Below are 15,350 nucleotides of genomic sequence, written 5' to 3'. Positions count from 1 at the left end.
CCACCAAACAATGTTTACCTCGAGAGATCAGTCCCTCAACCGCTTTTGGTTGGATTTCCAACTCCCCAATTTCCCCCTCGTTCAGAGAAAGATTCCCCCATAGTCTGGTGAGATCCTCCACCATACTGGTTTCCAGAAACACCGATGGCCCAGTAGTTCACACCGAAAGAAATCTTCACAGTCCACAGATGACGTGAAAATATTTGCTTCTCCTCTAGTTTCTAGAGACTAGAGAGAAAAAATTTACTATTTTTATCGGAAACATATATTACGAGTTTAAATATCAGAGCTTACTCTTTGATGTTGGAGCTTTATCCTCTTAATCTTTTTTCAACCAATGAATATAAAACATTCCCTAAAAATAAAAATTATAACCTATACGATAACCGAGTCTCTTTTGAAATCTAAAAGGAACCAAGTGATCATTTCTTTGAACGTGGGGCTGTAGATCTATTATTTTAAAAATAAAAAATAAAAAAATTGGCAGTATATCCCAACAAAGTATAAAAAATTTGCAATGTGATTCATCTGTTAACAATTTTCGTTTGATTTAACCGAAAATGTCGTAGGTGCGGCGTACGTGCATTTTATTTTATTTTTTCTCTCTGACTTCCAAAATTGCCCCATATTTTTTTATGGAATTTAAAAAATGCCCCTAATTAAAAAAACCAAAATCATAAAAGAAAAAAAAAAAAAAAATTTATGGGGGTGGTTGTCCACCCCCTTCGGCCATGGGGGTGACCTGGCCACCCCCATCTGGCCGAATTTGGAGTGACGAGCCATCCCCATGGCCCATGGAGGTGGCCAAACTACCCCTAAGGGGCCAAATGGGGGTGGCTAAAACCACCCTCAAACCCACTCGGGGTGGCTCAAATGGCCGAATTGGGGGTGGCGATCCACCCCCCACAGCCCATGGGGTGGCCACACCACCCCTATGGGCCGTGGGGGTGGTGAGTCACCCCCAATCCAGCCAGATTGCTTTTTCTTTTTTTCTTTTTTTTTTTTTTAAAAAAAAAAAAATTTAATTCAAGGGGAAATAGGTCTTTTCAATAATTTCCGTAAAAGAAAATGAAAATATTGACGAATGGGTCACATTGCAAATTTTTGATAGTTTTTGGGATTACATTGTTAATTTTTAAACATTGAAATTCGAATTGCAAAATGGGATGAAACATTAGAGGGGTAAAGTGCATTTTCTCCATGTAAAAAATAAAATTAGTATCCATTCAATTTTATGAAAATATAAGCAAAATAAAAAGACAAAATGATTTATTTGGGTTTGCGATTTCAAAAAGTAAGATTTAAAAGTAGCGGTTTAAAATGTTCGATTTGAAAACGTGAGTTTAAAAAACACTGTTAAGCGTTTGGCAAAATCACAGTTTGGCCTTTAAAATTGCAGTTTAGTCTTTAAAATTGTGCATTTTTTAACTTTTTTTTTTTTTTTTTTTAAAAAAAAAAGCCTCATTTGCTGCAATTTGAAAACACAAATTTTTTGTGTTGGAAATCGCATTTTTATCTATAAAATCTTAATGCCAAACACATCCTTAATATATTTCAATTTTCAATTTGAAAGCAAAATTCTTTTATATCCCAAAAATCATTGATGATTGAATTTGTATTCAATTTCGCAGCAGTTTCTCTTTCGATCTACAATATCAAATAATCAATCAAAAACACATCTTTAATTTTGATGAGAAGCCTAATTTTGATAGTATTCATGGATGAAAATGAGTTTGTTCTATGAAAATGAATTCTAAAGTGCCACCAACGTTCGTCAAGCTTGGCTATTTCTCTCCGACCAATTTGCAATTCAATCTAGGACACAGATTTTTCACCTCAAGAGGCAACTCCAAAATGTACATCAAGGTTCCAAAAGTTGCGCTCAGTATGTTGAAGCTGCCAAACAATTTGCTGCTCATCTTGCAGCCGTCGGACATTATGTGGATGATGATGCTCACATTGACTATGTGGTAGGTGCACTCGATCCTTATTTTAACCCATTTACCATTTCCCCATTATTTGCAACCCATGATAAGTCTCTTACCTTTGAGGATTGTTAGGTTTTTGAAAAAATGATTAATTAAGTGACAAAATAATTCGGGATACAAATTGTTTTGGGGAAAATTTGATCAAGGTATGGTTGTGAAAGACTTCTCCAAAAGCTCATCTGTAATGGTGTTTGAAGAGCATACGGATGAGGTATTGTGTGGGGACCACCAAGATGCTCGTGTGCAAGCTAATCTGATGTATGTACATATGAGATATTTAGAGAAGACCTAGAAGATGTGATTAAGCCTAATCAATCATAATAGAAGGTCTATATAATGTGGTTAAATTTAATTAATTAAGGAAATGAGCAAATCAAAATTTATTTAATTGGAATTAAAATCGAATTTGATTCAATTCTTTATTCTGCACATGTCTCAGTATTTTGACCAAAACTTTCGGGTCAAGTATCGAATTGAGGTGAAACCATCGACATTTGAAAACTAACTCAAAATGTGACAAATCTCTTTGTGAGAAATGATTTTCCTAATTCAGATGTTTACTATGCCAAAATCTATAAGGACAAAAATATTAACGAATCCTATTCCAACTAGTACTATGTTTTATTGTAGTCTATATATAGGGAATTGCTATGAATGAAATTGTAAGTATTTCTTCATTAGAATCCCATATTCCCATGTGCTAAGAGAGCATTTAAGATATTGAGTGTTAGGATTAGTATATTTTAGAGTAAAATGTTGTGCTTTCATTATAGATCGTCAACAACGTAAGAAGCCTATCAAAGGTCCCAGTTAAGGGGATGCACTTCAAGAAGATTGTCAAGATAGGAAACAAGCGGGAAACTTGTTGATCTTACATAGTCTAAGATTCGCAAAGGGTTGTAAGTTTCCTTGTGTTTTGTAATTTGGATCTTCTTATAGTGATTTATTGGGTTTGATTGCTATAACACCCCCAAATCTAGCCTTAAGCAGTCCGGTAGGGTTATTGGCAATTACCCCAATATAACTAACTGGTAGCTAACTGGGGAACCACCCTCTAAGCATAATCAAAGTTAATGCATAGGATGGTAAAATAAATCTAAGAAATCTAATAACCATAAAGGAAATATACATTATCCTCGAAACATATACACGAAGCAACTACAAATAACCTTATCAAACCTATGTGCCATATTCCCCTAAGAGTGATTTTCAAATGTTTTAGAAACGCTCATTTATTTCTTTGGTTTTTTTATACTTCATGCTTCAATATGTTGTATGAACTTGTTTAGAGCCTAGGATGTAGTTTTTAACATGGTAACATGATAATAGAAGCCTAAACTTTTAATTTTTTACTCTGCTCGAGCGTTCTCTACCTATTCTGGCCAAACATTTGCCCCCTGTGACCGAACGTTCGCTCCTTGGAAAGAACGTTCAACCAGGGCCCAAAATGCATAAAAGTTTTGTGACCTTTTAGCTAGACGCATTCTGTTAGGACCTTTTGTGTCTTTAGTAAACCCTATAGCACTGTGTATAACGATAGCCATGTTTCGTTATAGCAGCGATTAGGAATGTCGAACGACTCAAGCGAGTGTACGGGGTAAGTAAACACTAACGATTACTTTCCTTAAACATATGTGATATGTCAGCTGATTAAACACACGTATGATATAAGCATATTTACTCTTTAACGTAACTTGGTAATTGTCTTAATAATTGGGTTGATAAGATGCATCGTATGACATGGTGTACGTGCAGTATAATGGCCAATTGACTATAGACTTACTATATATACTTGATTCTATGGTCAAATGTGTACAGATGTGTTATATGGGCCTCCATTGATTGTTTCGTAATCGGCGTAGTCATGATTTGCGGGTTACTACATGAACGTACATTATTAGTAGCGTGGGCCATCCGATGTTGGACTCGGTTGGGCTGCTAGTATATGGTCGATAGCGTACAATGATCAAGATATTAGCATTGTATTATAGGTCCCTTGGGACAATGCCAATCCTACTGAGAATGGATAATATCTTGGGTAGACCATATATGATAGTTATGACCTATTAAAACATTAGTTTTATGTATTAAAACTTACAGGCGATTGCCGTTAGAATTACACCCCTTCATTTCAAGTAAAACAATACTTTTATGGTGTATTAACAGAGACCACCTCATTTAAATTCTTATTGAAACTGTACATTAATTTCCGTTCATTAATAATTGACTCATTTCATACAAAATTATGAGGTTTAGTTATGAAGTCTTTAGACTTACGCAGTTATCATATCTTGTAGGAAACTCATTCCTAAGAAAAGGATAGTGGCGAGATTTCCACTCCAGGTTATTGAGATAATTAAGACGAAAACCGACTATGTGTAATCCGATTTGATGATGATACTTATTTATTTGATGATTTTAGATTCCTCAGAATTACTTCACATTCCTATGCATTTACTCTGATTATGCTAGAATTCTAGAGAGGGACGGTTCCTCAGTTAGCTAGTTTTGAAGTAATTGTCAGTAACCCTACCAAACTAGTTAAGGCCAAATTTGGGAGCGTTACACTACTATCCCAATATTTTTAAAATTTCTATAATATCTACCTTATTTGAGAATTAGTTAAGACAAAAAAAGTCAAAAGGTTTACTATTGGATTGATAGATTGATCCGTTTTATTTTAATTTTTTCAGTTTCAATAACTACTACTAAGCAAACCTTTTTCAACCATAAATATTAATAAAATTAGGCTTCAAAACAAGATAGAAGATGATTTTCTTGTAAATTATTTAGTTATCTACATTCAGAACGAAATCACCGAAAATGTTAGTATAGAAATGTTAATATATGACTAAAGTATCGTCGAGTCCCATTCGGATGCTAAATTTATGATATATATATTATATATACGTTGAAGTTGACGATATATATTTTTGTATGTTTTAGGAACATATTAAAAGAGTCTTTGAAAACATTTTCTTTCATTAAATCTTAGCTCTAGAATTTATTTATTTATTTTTTTTTTTTCTGATTACATATTTATGCATGGCACGTTCTTCTACGCTGCGATTCTGTCTATTTTCATGCACGTACTTTCTGCTAAATTATCACTTTGATTATATATATATATATATATATATATATTTTGAAGATCACTTTGATTATATGAAATAGAGAGAAAGCCTGGAAAATATATTATTATTATTATTATTATTATTTGACCTTAAAATGAACTCATTATAAAGAACAAAAAAATATCATCTCCATGTTAACACTACTCTCTATTTTGTGCATTACACACAAGTACAGGCTGACATGGTCTCTTCGCCAGCTATAAAAGATACTCCAGATAGCTTATCATCATACCAGCTCCTGGGTCCCACCCGGGTCCCACTTATTGGAATATTTTTATCTTTCCTCTAATACCCCTACTTTTCCTACATAATATCTCTTTATTCCATAATCCATACTACTTTAATTTAGTACCCATTATTTATATGTTTTACGAGAACAAAAAACTCTCTCAGCTATATACCAAATTACCAATTAATCCTCTTCTTCTTTTTTCAAAAAAAAAAAAAAAAAAATCCTCTTCAAATGACAAACAATTGTACTTTGATGAGATGATGATATTGAGTTTGTACTTTGAGACTTCAACAATTGGCCCTAATTGACAAGTTCAACTAAGAAAACGTAACAATAATGTTTTGTTGATAAATGATTGGAGTGGGCAAGTGTTTATTGCAAGCATATATGTTATTGTACCAAATTCCAATCCATTCTACCCCCACTTCATTTAACTTATAGTAATTGCTAATGTAGTTGATGATGATCATCTCCTACTCCAATTGATGAGTACATGCAAGAAAAGAGTTGAGTGGGCGCACAGGCTCGTCGGCTGGTCTGGTGTATTGACAGAAGGAAAATAGATCTCTCAATTCCAAATGAAATGAAGATGAGCCGTTCAGGCAAAATAGTTTAAAATTTAGGATAATATTATCCTCATTTTTAAAAATTAAGACATCTTTATCCCATCATTTTGCCTAAATGGCTCCCCTCCATGAGATGATCAATTTCCTTGACATGAGAGGATTGATTTTCCTTATGCTCACAGATTTCCTCATTTTTGTATAGGTTCCACTTGGTTCTATCCCGTAATTGAGTAATTCTCTAATCAGCAGTGTCATTTGGTTACTAATTATGGCAAGGCACATCTCCTGCTAGGTGTCACATTCCAGCGAAGTAGAGTGAGACGCGCGTACTGGTGTTGAATTTAATGTCACCTGCTATTGTTGCAAGGTGGTGAAGTGGGACGTGCATATTTTGGCTACAATATGGTGTTTCTTAACATCCCACCAAGAATCCGAAGAATAGCTTAGTTGACATGATAGGCAGTAATTCCTGTGTTGCTCTTCCTTAAAATCGTAAGGCTTCGTCCCTAATTAAGCCGGGCATAGCAGGATTAGTATTGGGTATATCGTTAATGTTTTTCATTGCTCTTATAACTTACTCTTAGCGTTTGCCTCTACCTTTACCAAGCATATATATATATACACCTTAGATTCTTTTGATAGTTTACTTTATCAAGTCACACACATACACACACACACATATATATATATATATATATATATATATATATATACCTTAGATTCTTTGGATATTTTACTTTATCAAGTCACCTCTCTTCAAATAGAATTGTACTAGGGTTAAAGTGGTGGCACTCAAGAAGTTAGCCACCTATTCATATCAAGTGGGCTTGAACATGATTAGATTTAACTTTCTTATTGCGTAGAGGAAACTCAATTACAATATAGGGGATTTGATGCTATTACATGAACTTTTATAACCTCAAATATTGAATAAAACAATCGAACTAATCATGTCAGAAAATGATTAGGACCGACAATATTTAAGAACATTCAACAATTTGACACAAATATAATACGAAATTAGCGGGTTAAAGTATTAAATCACTAATTTTTCTAAAAGTTTAAGCTGATAGGAAGATGTAAATTTAATTATTTAATCAAATATTTTAACAATTCTCTTCACATGTGAGCTCAAACTCTATTTTAATAGGTGAAACCTAACACATGGAATATTTAATTGAAATGAAGGTAAATAACAGAATATTTAATTGAAATAAAGGTAAATAAGTTCGAACTCAGGACCATTGGTTCTGATATAATGTTCAATCATCACTTATCCAAAAAACTTAAGCTAATAGGAAGTGGTAAAGTTAATTATCTAATCAATACTTTAACACTTTACATCACGTGTGGGCTAAAATTCATTTTTAATAGGTGATGTGCAACATGTGAAATATTTAATTAAAATGAAAGTGAATGACATAGTTAAGGTTTAAATTCAAGACCTTTGGTTCTAATATCATATTAAATTACTATTTTTCTTAAAAATTTAAGCTGATAAGAAATAATAAATTTTATTATTTATCAAATATTTTAACATGGGACTAAAATCCTTTTAATTATATTAAAGTGTTGACACAATTTCGACACGTAAACATGAATTGCATCATTAGTTAATAGAAGATTAGGTCTACTTAGGTATTCATATATGCAACTTGTTAGTTCCTTGGAGAGACATGTTGAAAAAAAACTAATGACAGGTAGGCACCCATAAAAGTGTCAAATTAAGAATGTTGACAAAAGTAGGAGGCCCCATGAATGGAAAAGAAGAAGAATAACCCATGAATATGGCATAATCATAAGACCTTAAATAGTGTCTCAAGGGCAAAACGGTCCTCAGAAATGCAAAAATGTGGGGTGGGGGGAGAAAAGTGGAAAAAGACCAAACCAAAAGGAACCGGCCTTTTTTTACTCTTTCTGTCCTTAACTGTACATTGCCAAGTGGATCAACGACCATAACGACCAAGGGGCAAAACAGTCTTTTCACCTCACAGCTCCCGCCACCATACCAACCGTTTTCATCTTTTTCCGCTGAAATGCAAATACCGAAAAGCAGAAGCCCACCATAGCAAAAGAGATTAAAAAAAAAAAAAAAAAAAGGAAAAAGACCAAAAAATTGAAAACCACTGTTTAAAAATAAATGATGAAAGATTCGAATCTTTGGGTCAGAACATTCCAAGAGAAAATGCGGATCTGACGGCTATAAAATTCCTTCACTGCCTTTAAATTCTATAGAATAATTCTAATCATCCAACTTTCTGTATTAACCAACGCCAAGACATATTGCCAGCTCAGACTGCCCAAACATTGCACACCACAACACACAAACACACAACATATACCCAATCATATTTCCTCCCTCCCCTGCTCCTCCTCTGTCTTGCCCCCCATCAAACTCTCTGTGTTTTTTTTCTCTGCCTCTCTCTGCCGGGAGATTTCCCATTTCCGGTGGCGGGAAAGGGGGGGTTTGACCGTTGGTTTTCAACTGGGTGTTTACGAGAGTTAGGGAATTGGTTGGGTGGTTGGGGGATCGTACGGACGGACGGACGGAGGGGGAGGATATGGTGATCTCCTTGGCGACGCCGAGGAAGTCGATAACGGAGAAGGTGTTCCAGAGAGTTGGGGGGTATTATGGGAGCAACAGCGGGAACAGCCAGAGGAGGTGCTCGAGCGAGAGCGAGGACGATTACGACGACGACGGGACCATGGAGCTGGTGCAGATTGGGGCAGAGAGGACCAAGAACGTGCTGATTCTCATGAGTGACACCGGTGGAGGACACAGGGCCTCCGCCGAGGCCATCCGTGACGCCTTCCAGATTGAGTTCGGGGATGAGTACAGGGTAATTCGCCTCGAATCTCTTCTGGGTTCTCGCCGATTTTGTTCCATTTGCATATTTCCTTTTCCTTTACTCTCTCTCTCTCTCTTCTTTTTTTCTTCTTTTTTTTTTCAAAAAAAAAAAAAAAATGATGGATTCATTTGAGGTCTGTTCTTCAATGATTAGTCCTCGTTGATCTGATGTCTTGCTTGGAACTTTTAAGTTTCTTTTCGTGGAAGACAGAAAAGAATAGTGAACAGTTTATGCCGAGATTGAGAGCAGAATACCTTTCTGTTCTTATTGGACTTTCTTGGATTTTTGTGTTCTGTTTTTTTCTTCTTCTATGGAATTTTGTTTTGATGCCGGACATATTTCTTTTTCAAGTTTTTTTTTTTTTTTTTGTACATCAAACGCATGTAAAATTCGGAAGTCGTGTACCTTTTATTCTTCTCCGAATTATCTGCCTCTTCTTGGAATTATCTGCCTCTGTGTTTTTAAATACTGTTCTTTTTACATACAAGATCTTCAAAATCAGATTCCTTCACTTTATTCATGATTATTTATTCCACCAATTCCTCCACGACTTTTTCAATTTTTAGAAAATTAAAAACATAGGTTAGCGAATAAGAAATGGGATGATCTCATATTGTTCTAATTCTTCTACTTTTTAACTATACTAATTTATGTTCTTGGAGTTTCTCCTCTTTTAATGACTTTTTCCCCTGCTGTTTTCGTAGTGATGCTGAAGTGGGAAAATTCTTTTGTTTCTTGGTTAAATATGTCAAATCAAATATTTATGCTAGTATTCTTTATCATGTGAAGCCTCAATTTAAATCTCGTCTTTTGAGATAATTCTTCTATTTTCTCTCTATTTTTCCTTACGGGTGGCATCTTCTGATTTTAGATATTTGTGAAAGATGTTTGGAAAGAGTACACCGGCTGGCCCTTGAACAACATGGAGAGATCATACAAGTTCATGGTGAAACATGTACAGTTATGGAAGGTCGCTTTCCACAGTACCTCTCCTCGATGGATACATAGCTGCTATCTTGCTGCCATTGCCGCCTACTATGCCAAGTACTTGGATCTTCTTAAACCTTTAACTTTTCACCCTCATTGTTAAAGATATTTTGGCATACCATAATAGTTTATTGCTTGCGAGTGGATTGTAGTTTTCATTACACCATTTTTTTATTTTTTATTTTATTTTTTATTTTTATATTGTATGACTTGATACTATTTTTTTGTCACTAAAATCTAAAAGCTTAATCTGATTTCTTATGGGGTGGCTTCCCCTCACATGGGGCAGCTGACCCCTCCTTCCCTCAAGGGGGTGGCTTCCCCTCCACTTAGTGAGGGTGACCACCTCCTTTCACCATACGAGGGGCAGTCGGCCACCCCTCTGTTAGGGGTGGCTGCCCCCTTGTGAGGAGAGGCCGTCCCTCACCTGGCTACCTCTCATCTGGCGAAAGGCGGCCCCAAGGATCTTTAAGATACTTTTTGATACCCCAGGAATCAGTTTGGTATAACTGCAAACCATAGAAACTAAATAAGTAAATGAATTCAAAGATCTTTCACTAGGCTCACTTATGTGTATGCTGTTGCTCTCATCATTAATCCACTTGCTATTTGATCAACTGCGGTAGAAGTTAAGAATTATTGAGGACATGGTGGCTTACTTTCAATGCCAAGATGATTTATTTCTCTCAACAGAATAGCATGATTAGAACTGTTTAGGTGCGAAGGGTTACCAAATTTCGTAATTATTTTTTGTTTAATGGGTTTTTCTAAGTTGTGTTGGATTGTGTGATTGCAGGGAGGTAGAGGCTGGTCTAATGGAGTACAAGCCGGATATCATCATTAGTGTGCATCCTTTGATGCAACATATTCCTTTGTGGGTTCTTAAATGGCAGGGCCTCCAGAAGAAAGTTATTTTTGTTACTGTCATCACAGATCTAACAACTTGCCATCCTACATGGTTCGTTAATAAACTCATTTGAACCTCCATTTATAATTTCTGCCTATTAATCATTGTCTACTTTGCATGACATTCTAACTTTGAAAACTGTATCCAGGTTTCACCCCGGGGTTAATAGATGCTACTGCTCATCAGAGGAGGTAGCCAAGAGAGCTTCACTTGATGGCCTTGAAGAGTCTCAAATCCGTGTTTTTGGCTTGCCCATCCGGCCTTCTTTTGCCCGTGCAGTTCTTTCCAAGGTGGGTGCATGTATACCTGTTTGAGATTATCAATGTATGTGTGGTTTATTGGCTGGAGTTTCTGATTTTTATTGTGCTTTATTTGTTTTACAGGATCAGTTGAGAGAAGAGCTTGAGATGGACCCTGACTTGCCTGCAGTTTTGCTAATGGGAGGTGGTGAAGGGATGGGACCTGTTAAGAAAACTGCATTGGCTCTTGGAGAATCACTTTTTGATAAAGAGCTTGGGAAACCAATTGGGCAATTGATTATCATATGCGGCCGTAATAAAACCCTCGCCTCTACGCTTGAAACCGAGCAATGGAAGATCCCAGTAAAGGTAACGGCCTTCTTAAACTTGTCTGCATCAAGACAATACCTTCACTTTTTTGAGCATCCATTAAATGCTTTTTCCTCTTTGATGCAGGTGAGAGGGTTTGAGACTCAAATGGAGAAATGGATGGGAGCTTGTGACTGCATAATAACAAAAGTATGTTAACAGATCACTTTCTTCAGAGTCCTCATTCTAATATGCAATACTGCTGAGTTTATTTAATCATTTAATTAATATTCTAACATTTATTAGTGATTTCTATGTTTCATAGGCTGGACCTGGCACAATTGCAGAGGCATTGATCAGGGGCCTTCCTATTATTCTGAACGACTACATCCCTGGACAAGTTAGTCATCAAATTTTCAGTATGCATGAAATTTTTTTAGCCCTCATTACTAGTAGTAACCCTTTTGCTTTTGTTTGGCAACCCCAGGAAAAGGGCAATGTACCTTATGTTGTAGACAATGGGGCTGGTGTCTTCACACGAAGCCCTAAAGAAACAGCCAGAATTGTCACAGAATGGTTCAGCACAAAGAAAGATGAGCTGAAGAGAATGTCAGAGAATGCTCTAAAACTAGCACAACCGGAGGCTGTCTTCAACATTGTGAAGGACATGCACGAGCTTGCTTGCCAACGGGGGCCTTTGGCCAATATCCCATACATGTTAACATCATCATTCACAGACCTAATTTAATTGACAAAAGGGATCTTCTTCTATACTATGACTAAGGTTTGCCCTCAAGTAGAATGCCATGTACAGCTAGCTTTGTTATATATTATCATTCTTTGGCCTTGGAAGCTTGGTCACAATTGAGTTGTAAATTATGCTGAACAAGCTCTGATGCTTTTTTAAGGGTTGGGAATTTTTGCAAGAAGATAGGATTATGTGAAAGTTGCTTATAATGTTGTAATCTTTATGTTGCAGTGTATCACCTTTTTATTTTTACCCTAATGATCTCTGTTTCTGGCTGTACGTTGTTTACTCTAAATTTTGACTCTACAATTAGGGCTAACAATTTTTTACACGAACCCAACATAAAGTTAGCGAGTTAAGGTTGAGGGGTTTGACTTGTTTAATTAATTAGGTCGGGTTAAGACAAACCTATATAGTCTTATATTTATACATCGACATGACTCGAACCTGTCATGCAACAAAAATACTATTAAATTTGACACGTGAACACAAATTATCATCCCTACTTGCAATGCTCTTTCTTCCAATGACCTCAATTACAAAGGTTGCCTTAAACTCATTGAGGCTGTACAAGCACATTGAAGCTTAGAAGCAAATAATATAGGGCTTAGAATGGAAGCAAATAATACAAGTAACCTTCTCTCTTAAGCTTTCACTTGTCAAGCCTAAGGGATTGTGACACCTTGTCGAACTTGCTAGGCAAGGCTGACATAAATGGACAGGTAGTTGAAAGAAAGAATGATTCACCATTGCCAAACAGTCAAACAATTGTCTCCGTCCAATTAACTATTCATTTTAGTAGAGTTAGTGGATGATCCTGATTGACTAATTGTTGCCTTGGTGCACTCTGTGCTATTAAATCAATAATAGTTAATGTCTCACAAAAAAAAAAAAAAAAAGCCCCCTTTTTAAGGCTGCGGAAGAGCTTTTCAGGCAATTTTAGAAAGAGTAGGCTAAAAATACCACAACTTTTACTATAAATTTTTTTAGAAAAGTGTTAAAGAGCCAAAGAGTAGGAGCCAAAATTCTTTCCAAATTAACGTGACAAGAATTTTAAAATGAAAAAAAACGGCCGATCTGGGGTGTTTAAAATTCTTGCCACATTAGTTTGAAAATAATTTTGACTCCTACTTTTTGGCCCTCTAACACTTCTCATTTTTTTATAATCTGACGTAACAATTCAAAATAAGTAGCATAATTAAGCAATTTTTTATTTATTAATTTATGGTGCGTTTGGAATTGCGATTTCGCAAGAATAATCTGCGTTTTTAAAAGATATTATAAAATATAAGGTGTTTGGCATTGCAATTTAAAAAACACTTAATTTAAAATAGGAACAAAAAATTTACGATTTTTATAAGTTAGGGGGTACTTATTTGAAAAAAAAAAAAAAAAAAAAAAAAAAGGACGTAAATTTAAATCAAAATCATGATTTCGAATAACAAATATTTGATAAAAAAAATATTTTTTAACATGTTTTACAAAACGTATTTGCGATTTTAAAAAGTAGAGATTTCAAAAACGCAATTTTTAAAATTGCACTTATTGAAACGGCAATCTCAAACGAACCATTAATTAATGAGTAAATAACTTATTAATCATATACTCTTAATTATTAATTATTTCATTAATTATGAAACATTACATCAACTCATGATGTTCCAAGATGAATTTTCAAGACAATTTTGCATCCTTCCAATTCAAGGTATACACATGTTTTTAATGTAAGATAAGAACCTCAAGCTATCTTAGTGGAGGGGGTGTAACCGATGTCGGGTCAGATCGGAAGGCTGACAAGGCTCTGGCCAACATGGTGGCGCCACGCAAGCGAGGAAGCCATGTGGCATTGGAGAATTCGAAGGGGGGTCTTTTTCAATTTTTTTTGTGCGATAATCGAAGTCAACCAGGATAGCTTATGGAAGACCCCAATGTGGTCCAATGAGAATTAACAAATATTTTGTTGGTCCACCGCTAAGTAGATTATCCTTAGGATTTAGATTTTTATTATATTAAGGGATAACTTTATTGAATACCCTTTTAACTGTTATCTAATTTGACAAACTTTTCTAAATTTTAAAATCTCTCAATTTAGTCTACTAAATTTTTAATTACAATCAATTTGGACCATCTGTCAGATTTTAAACGTTAAATGACGTTTATACCCCTAACTTTTTTATAAAATTTCAACTTTACCCTTAATTCCAAAAGTTTTTTTATTTAAAAAAAATGAAAATCATGGATGTTTTGGTCTTTTTCAGTATTTCTAATGGCTATATTTATCGGATAGGTTTAAATTGAGAGCAATTGAAAGTTTAGAAGATTAAATTGAGAGATTTTAAAGTTTAGGTGAGATTTGTCAAATCGAGTGGAAGTTCAGGGGTCTTCACTGAAGTTACCCCTTATATTAAAAATTCATTATTCTATTCAATTTTGTATGAGTGAACTCTTTGTAAAATTACAAATTCTACTACTAAATAATAAAAAATTAGAAATTAAATGGTGATCTTTGTCACAGAGGAGTGACTGGTTGCCCTTCATCTGGTGAGGGGAGCTGCGACTTATTTTATTTTTTTTAATTTAGGGTAAATATATATAATTTTAGTACGACTTCTTCATGAAAATATATGGAATTGAAAGGAAATATATTTGATACAAAAAGCTACAATAGAGAACTTTGAGATAATTTTTTTGGCCCAGGGATCAATTTAATACAAATCCGAATTGTTGTGATTAGTTTATTAATTTTTCCTTAATTTTATTCTTTTTTACTCAATTTTTGAAAATATGGAAAGGTAAAATGTCGTTTTTTTAATCCATAAATAAACCCGAACGACAAAGATGAGCAAAAAAAGAGTAATACTATAAGTCCTTCCTGTGTCCCTTCAATGTGGCTCTTAAAATCACTATTATGTTTGTGATTAAATAGTGATTTTAAAAGTCACATCATCTTTAAAGAGATTCAATAGAAACTTGTAAAATTACTAAAAAATAATAATATAATAAAAAAAAAAACCACAAGACAAGATCTTTTCCACTTATAATTGTAATGGATTAGTGGGAAAGGAGATGTTGGATTAGGAAAGGCATTGAACTCTAGTTAATATTTTGTATTAATAATTTAATCCCTAAGAAAATTCTTAATATGTGTGCATTTAATTCCTCCATAAAATATTTAATAGTTGAATTAAAGTAAATTGTCAACTACCGCTTTAATTCACTACATCTTTTCCTTAATGCCCAATTTAATCACATATTTTTTCTCACTTGGAAAATATATTTCCCCAAGGTGTTTCTTTAATTTTATTTCTTATGTGATATGTTGATGCGGCATGAATTAACATGTGATTGTGTTTTATTGGTCTTATATGGCGGCCTAAACACGTAGCACAAA

The 15,350-nt window shown here is 34.7% G+C and overlaps 1 protein-coding gene across 2 annotated transcripts; it reads left to right on the top strand.

The window, feature by feature from the left end:
• Positions 1-8,257: 8,257 nt before the first annotated feature.
• LOC132165589 (monogalactosyldiacylglycerol synthase 2, chloroplastic) lies at positions 8,258-12,211 on the top strand. 2 transcript variants are annotated; one of them, XM_059576217.2, is made up of 8 exons: positions 8,263-8,760; positions 9,641-9,813; positions 10,553-10,714; positions 10,812-10,953; positions 11,047-11,271; positions 11,359-11,421; positions 11,537-11,611; positions 11,699-12,211. In XM_059576217.2, exons 1-8 carry the CDS (start codon positions 8,482-8,484, stop codon positions 11,957-11,959), a joined length of 1,380 nt encoding a protein of 459 aa, XP_059432200.1. In that variant the 5' UTR covers positions 8,263-8,481; the 3' UTR covers positions 11,960-12,211. The 2 variants fall into 2 exon arrangements, with proteins under 2 accessions (XP_088367818.1, XP_059432200.1); XM_088511692.1 differs by having other exon boundaries at positions 8,258-8,760; positions 11,047-11,421.
• The last annotated feature ends 3,139 nt before the right edge of the window (positions 12,212-15,350 follow it).

The sequence above is a fragment of the Corylus avellana genome, chromosome 11, assembly GCF_965113065.1.
Source record: "Corylus avellana chromosome 11, dhCorAvel1.hap1.2, whole genome shotgun sequence".
Lineage (NCBI taxonomy): Eukaryota > Viridiplantae > Streptophyta > Magnoliopsida > Fagales > Betulaceae > Corylus > Corylus avellana.
This window is presented reverse-complemented; position numbering and strand designations above follow the sequence as displayed.

What these genes read in the sequence shown, in the direction of transcription:
- LOC132165589 (XM_088511692.1), top strand. Translation starts at nt 8,482, where the DNA reads ATGGTGATCTCCTTGGCGACGCCGAGGAAGTCGATAACGGAGAAGGTG. An exon ending in ACAACTTGCCATCCTACATG is followed by an intron (nt 10,715 to 10,811) that starts GTTCGTTAATAA and finishes AACTGTATCCAG; the next exon opens with GTTTCACCCCGGGGTTAATA. An exon ending in ACGACTACATCCCTGGACAA is followed by an intron (nt 11,612 to 11,698) that starts GTTAGTCATCAA and finishes TGGCAACCCCAG; the next exon opens with GAAAAGGGCAATGTACCTTA.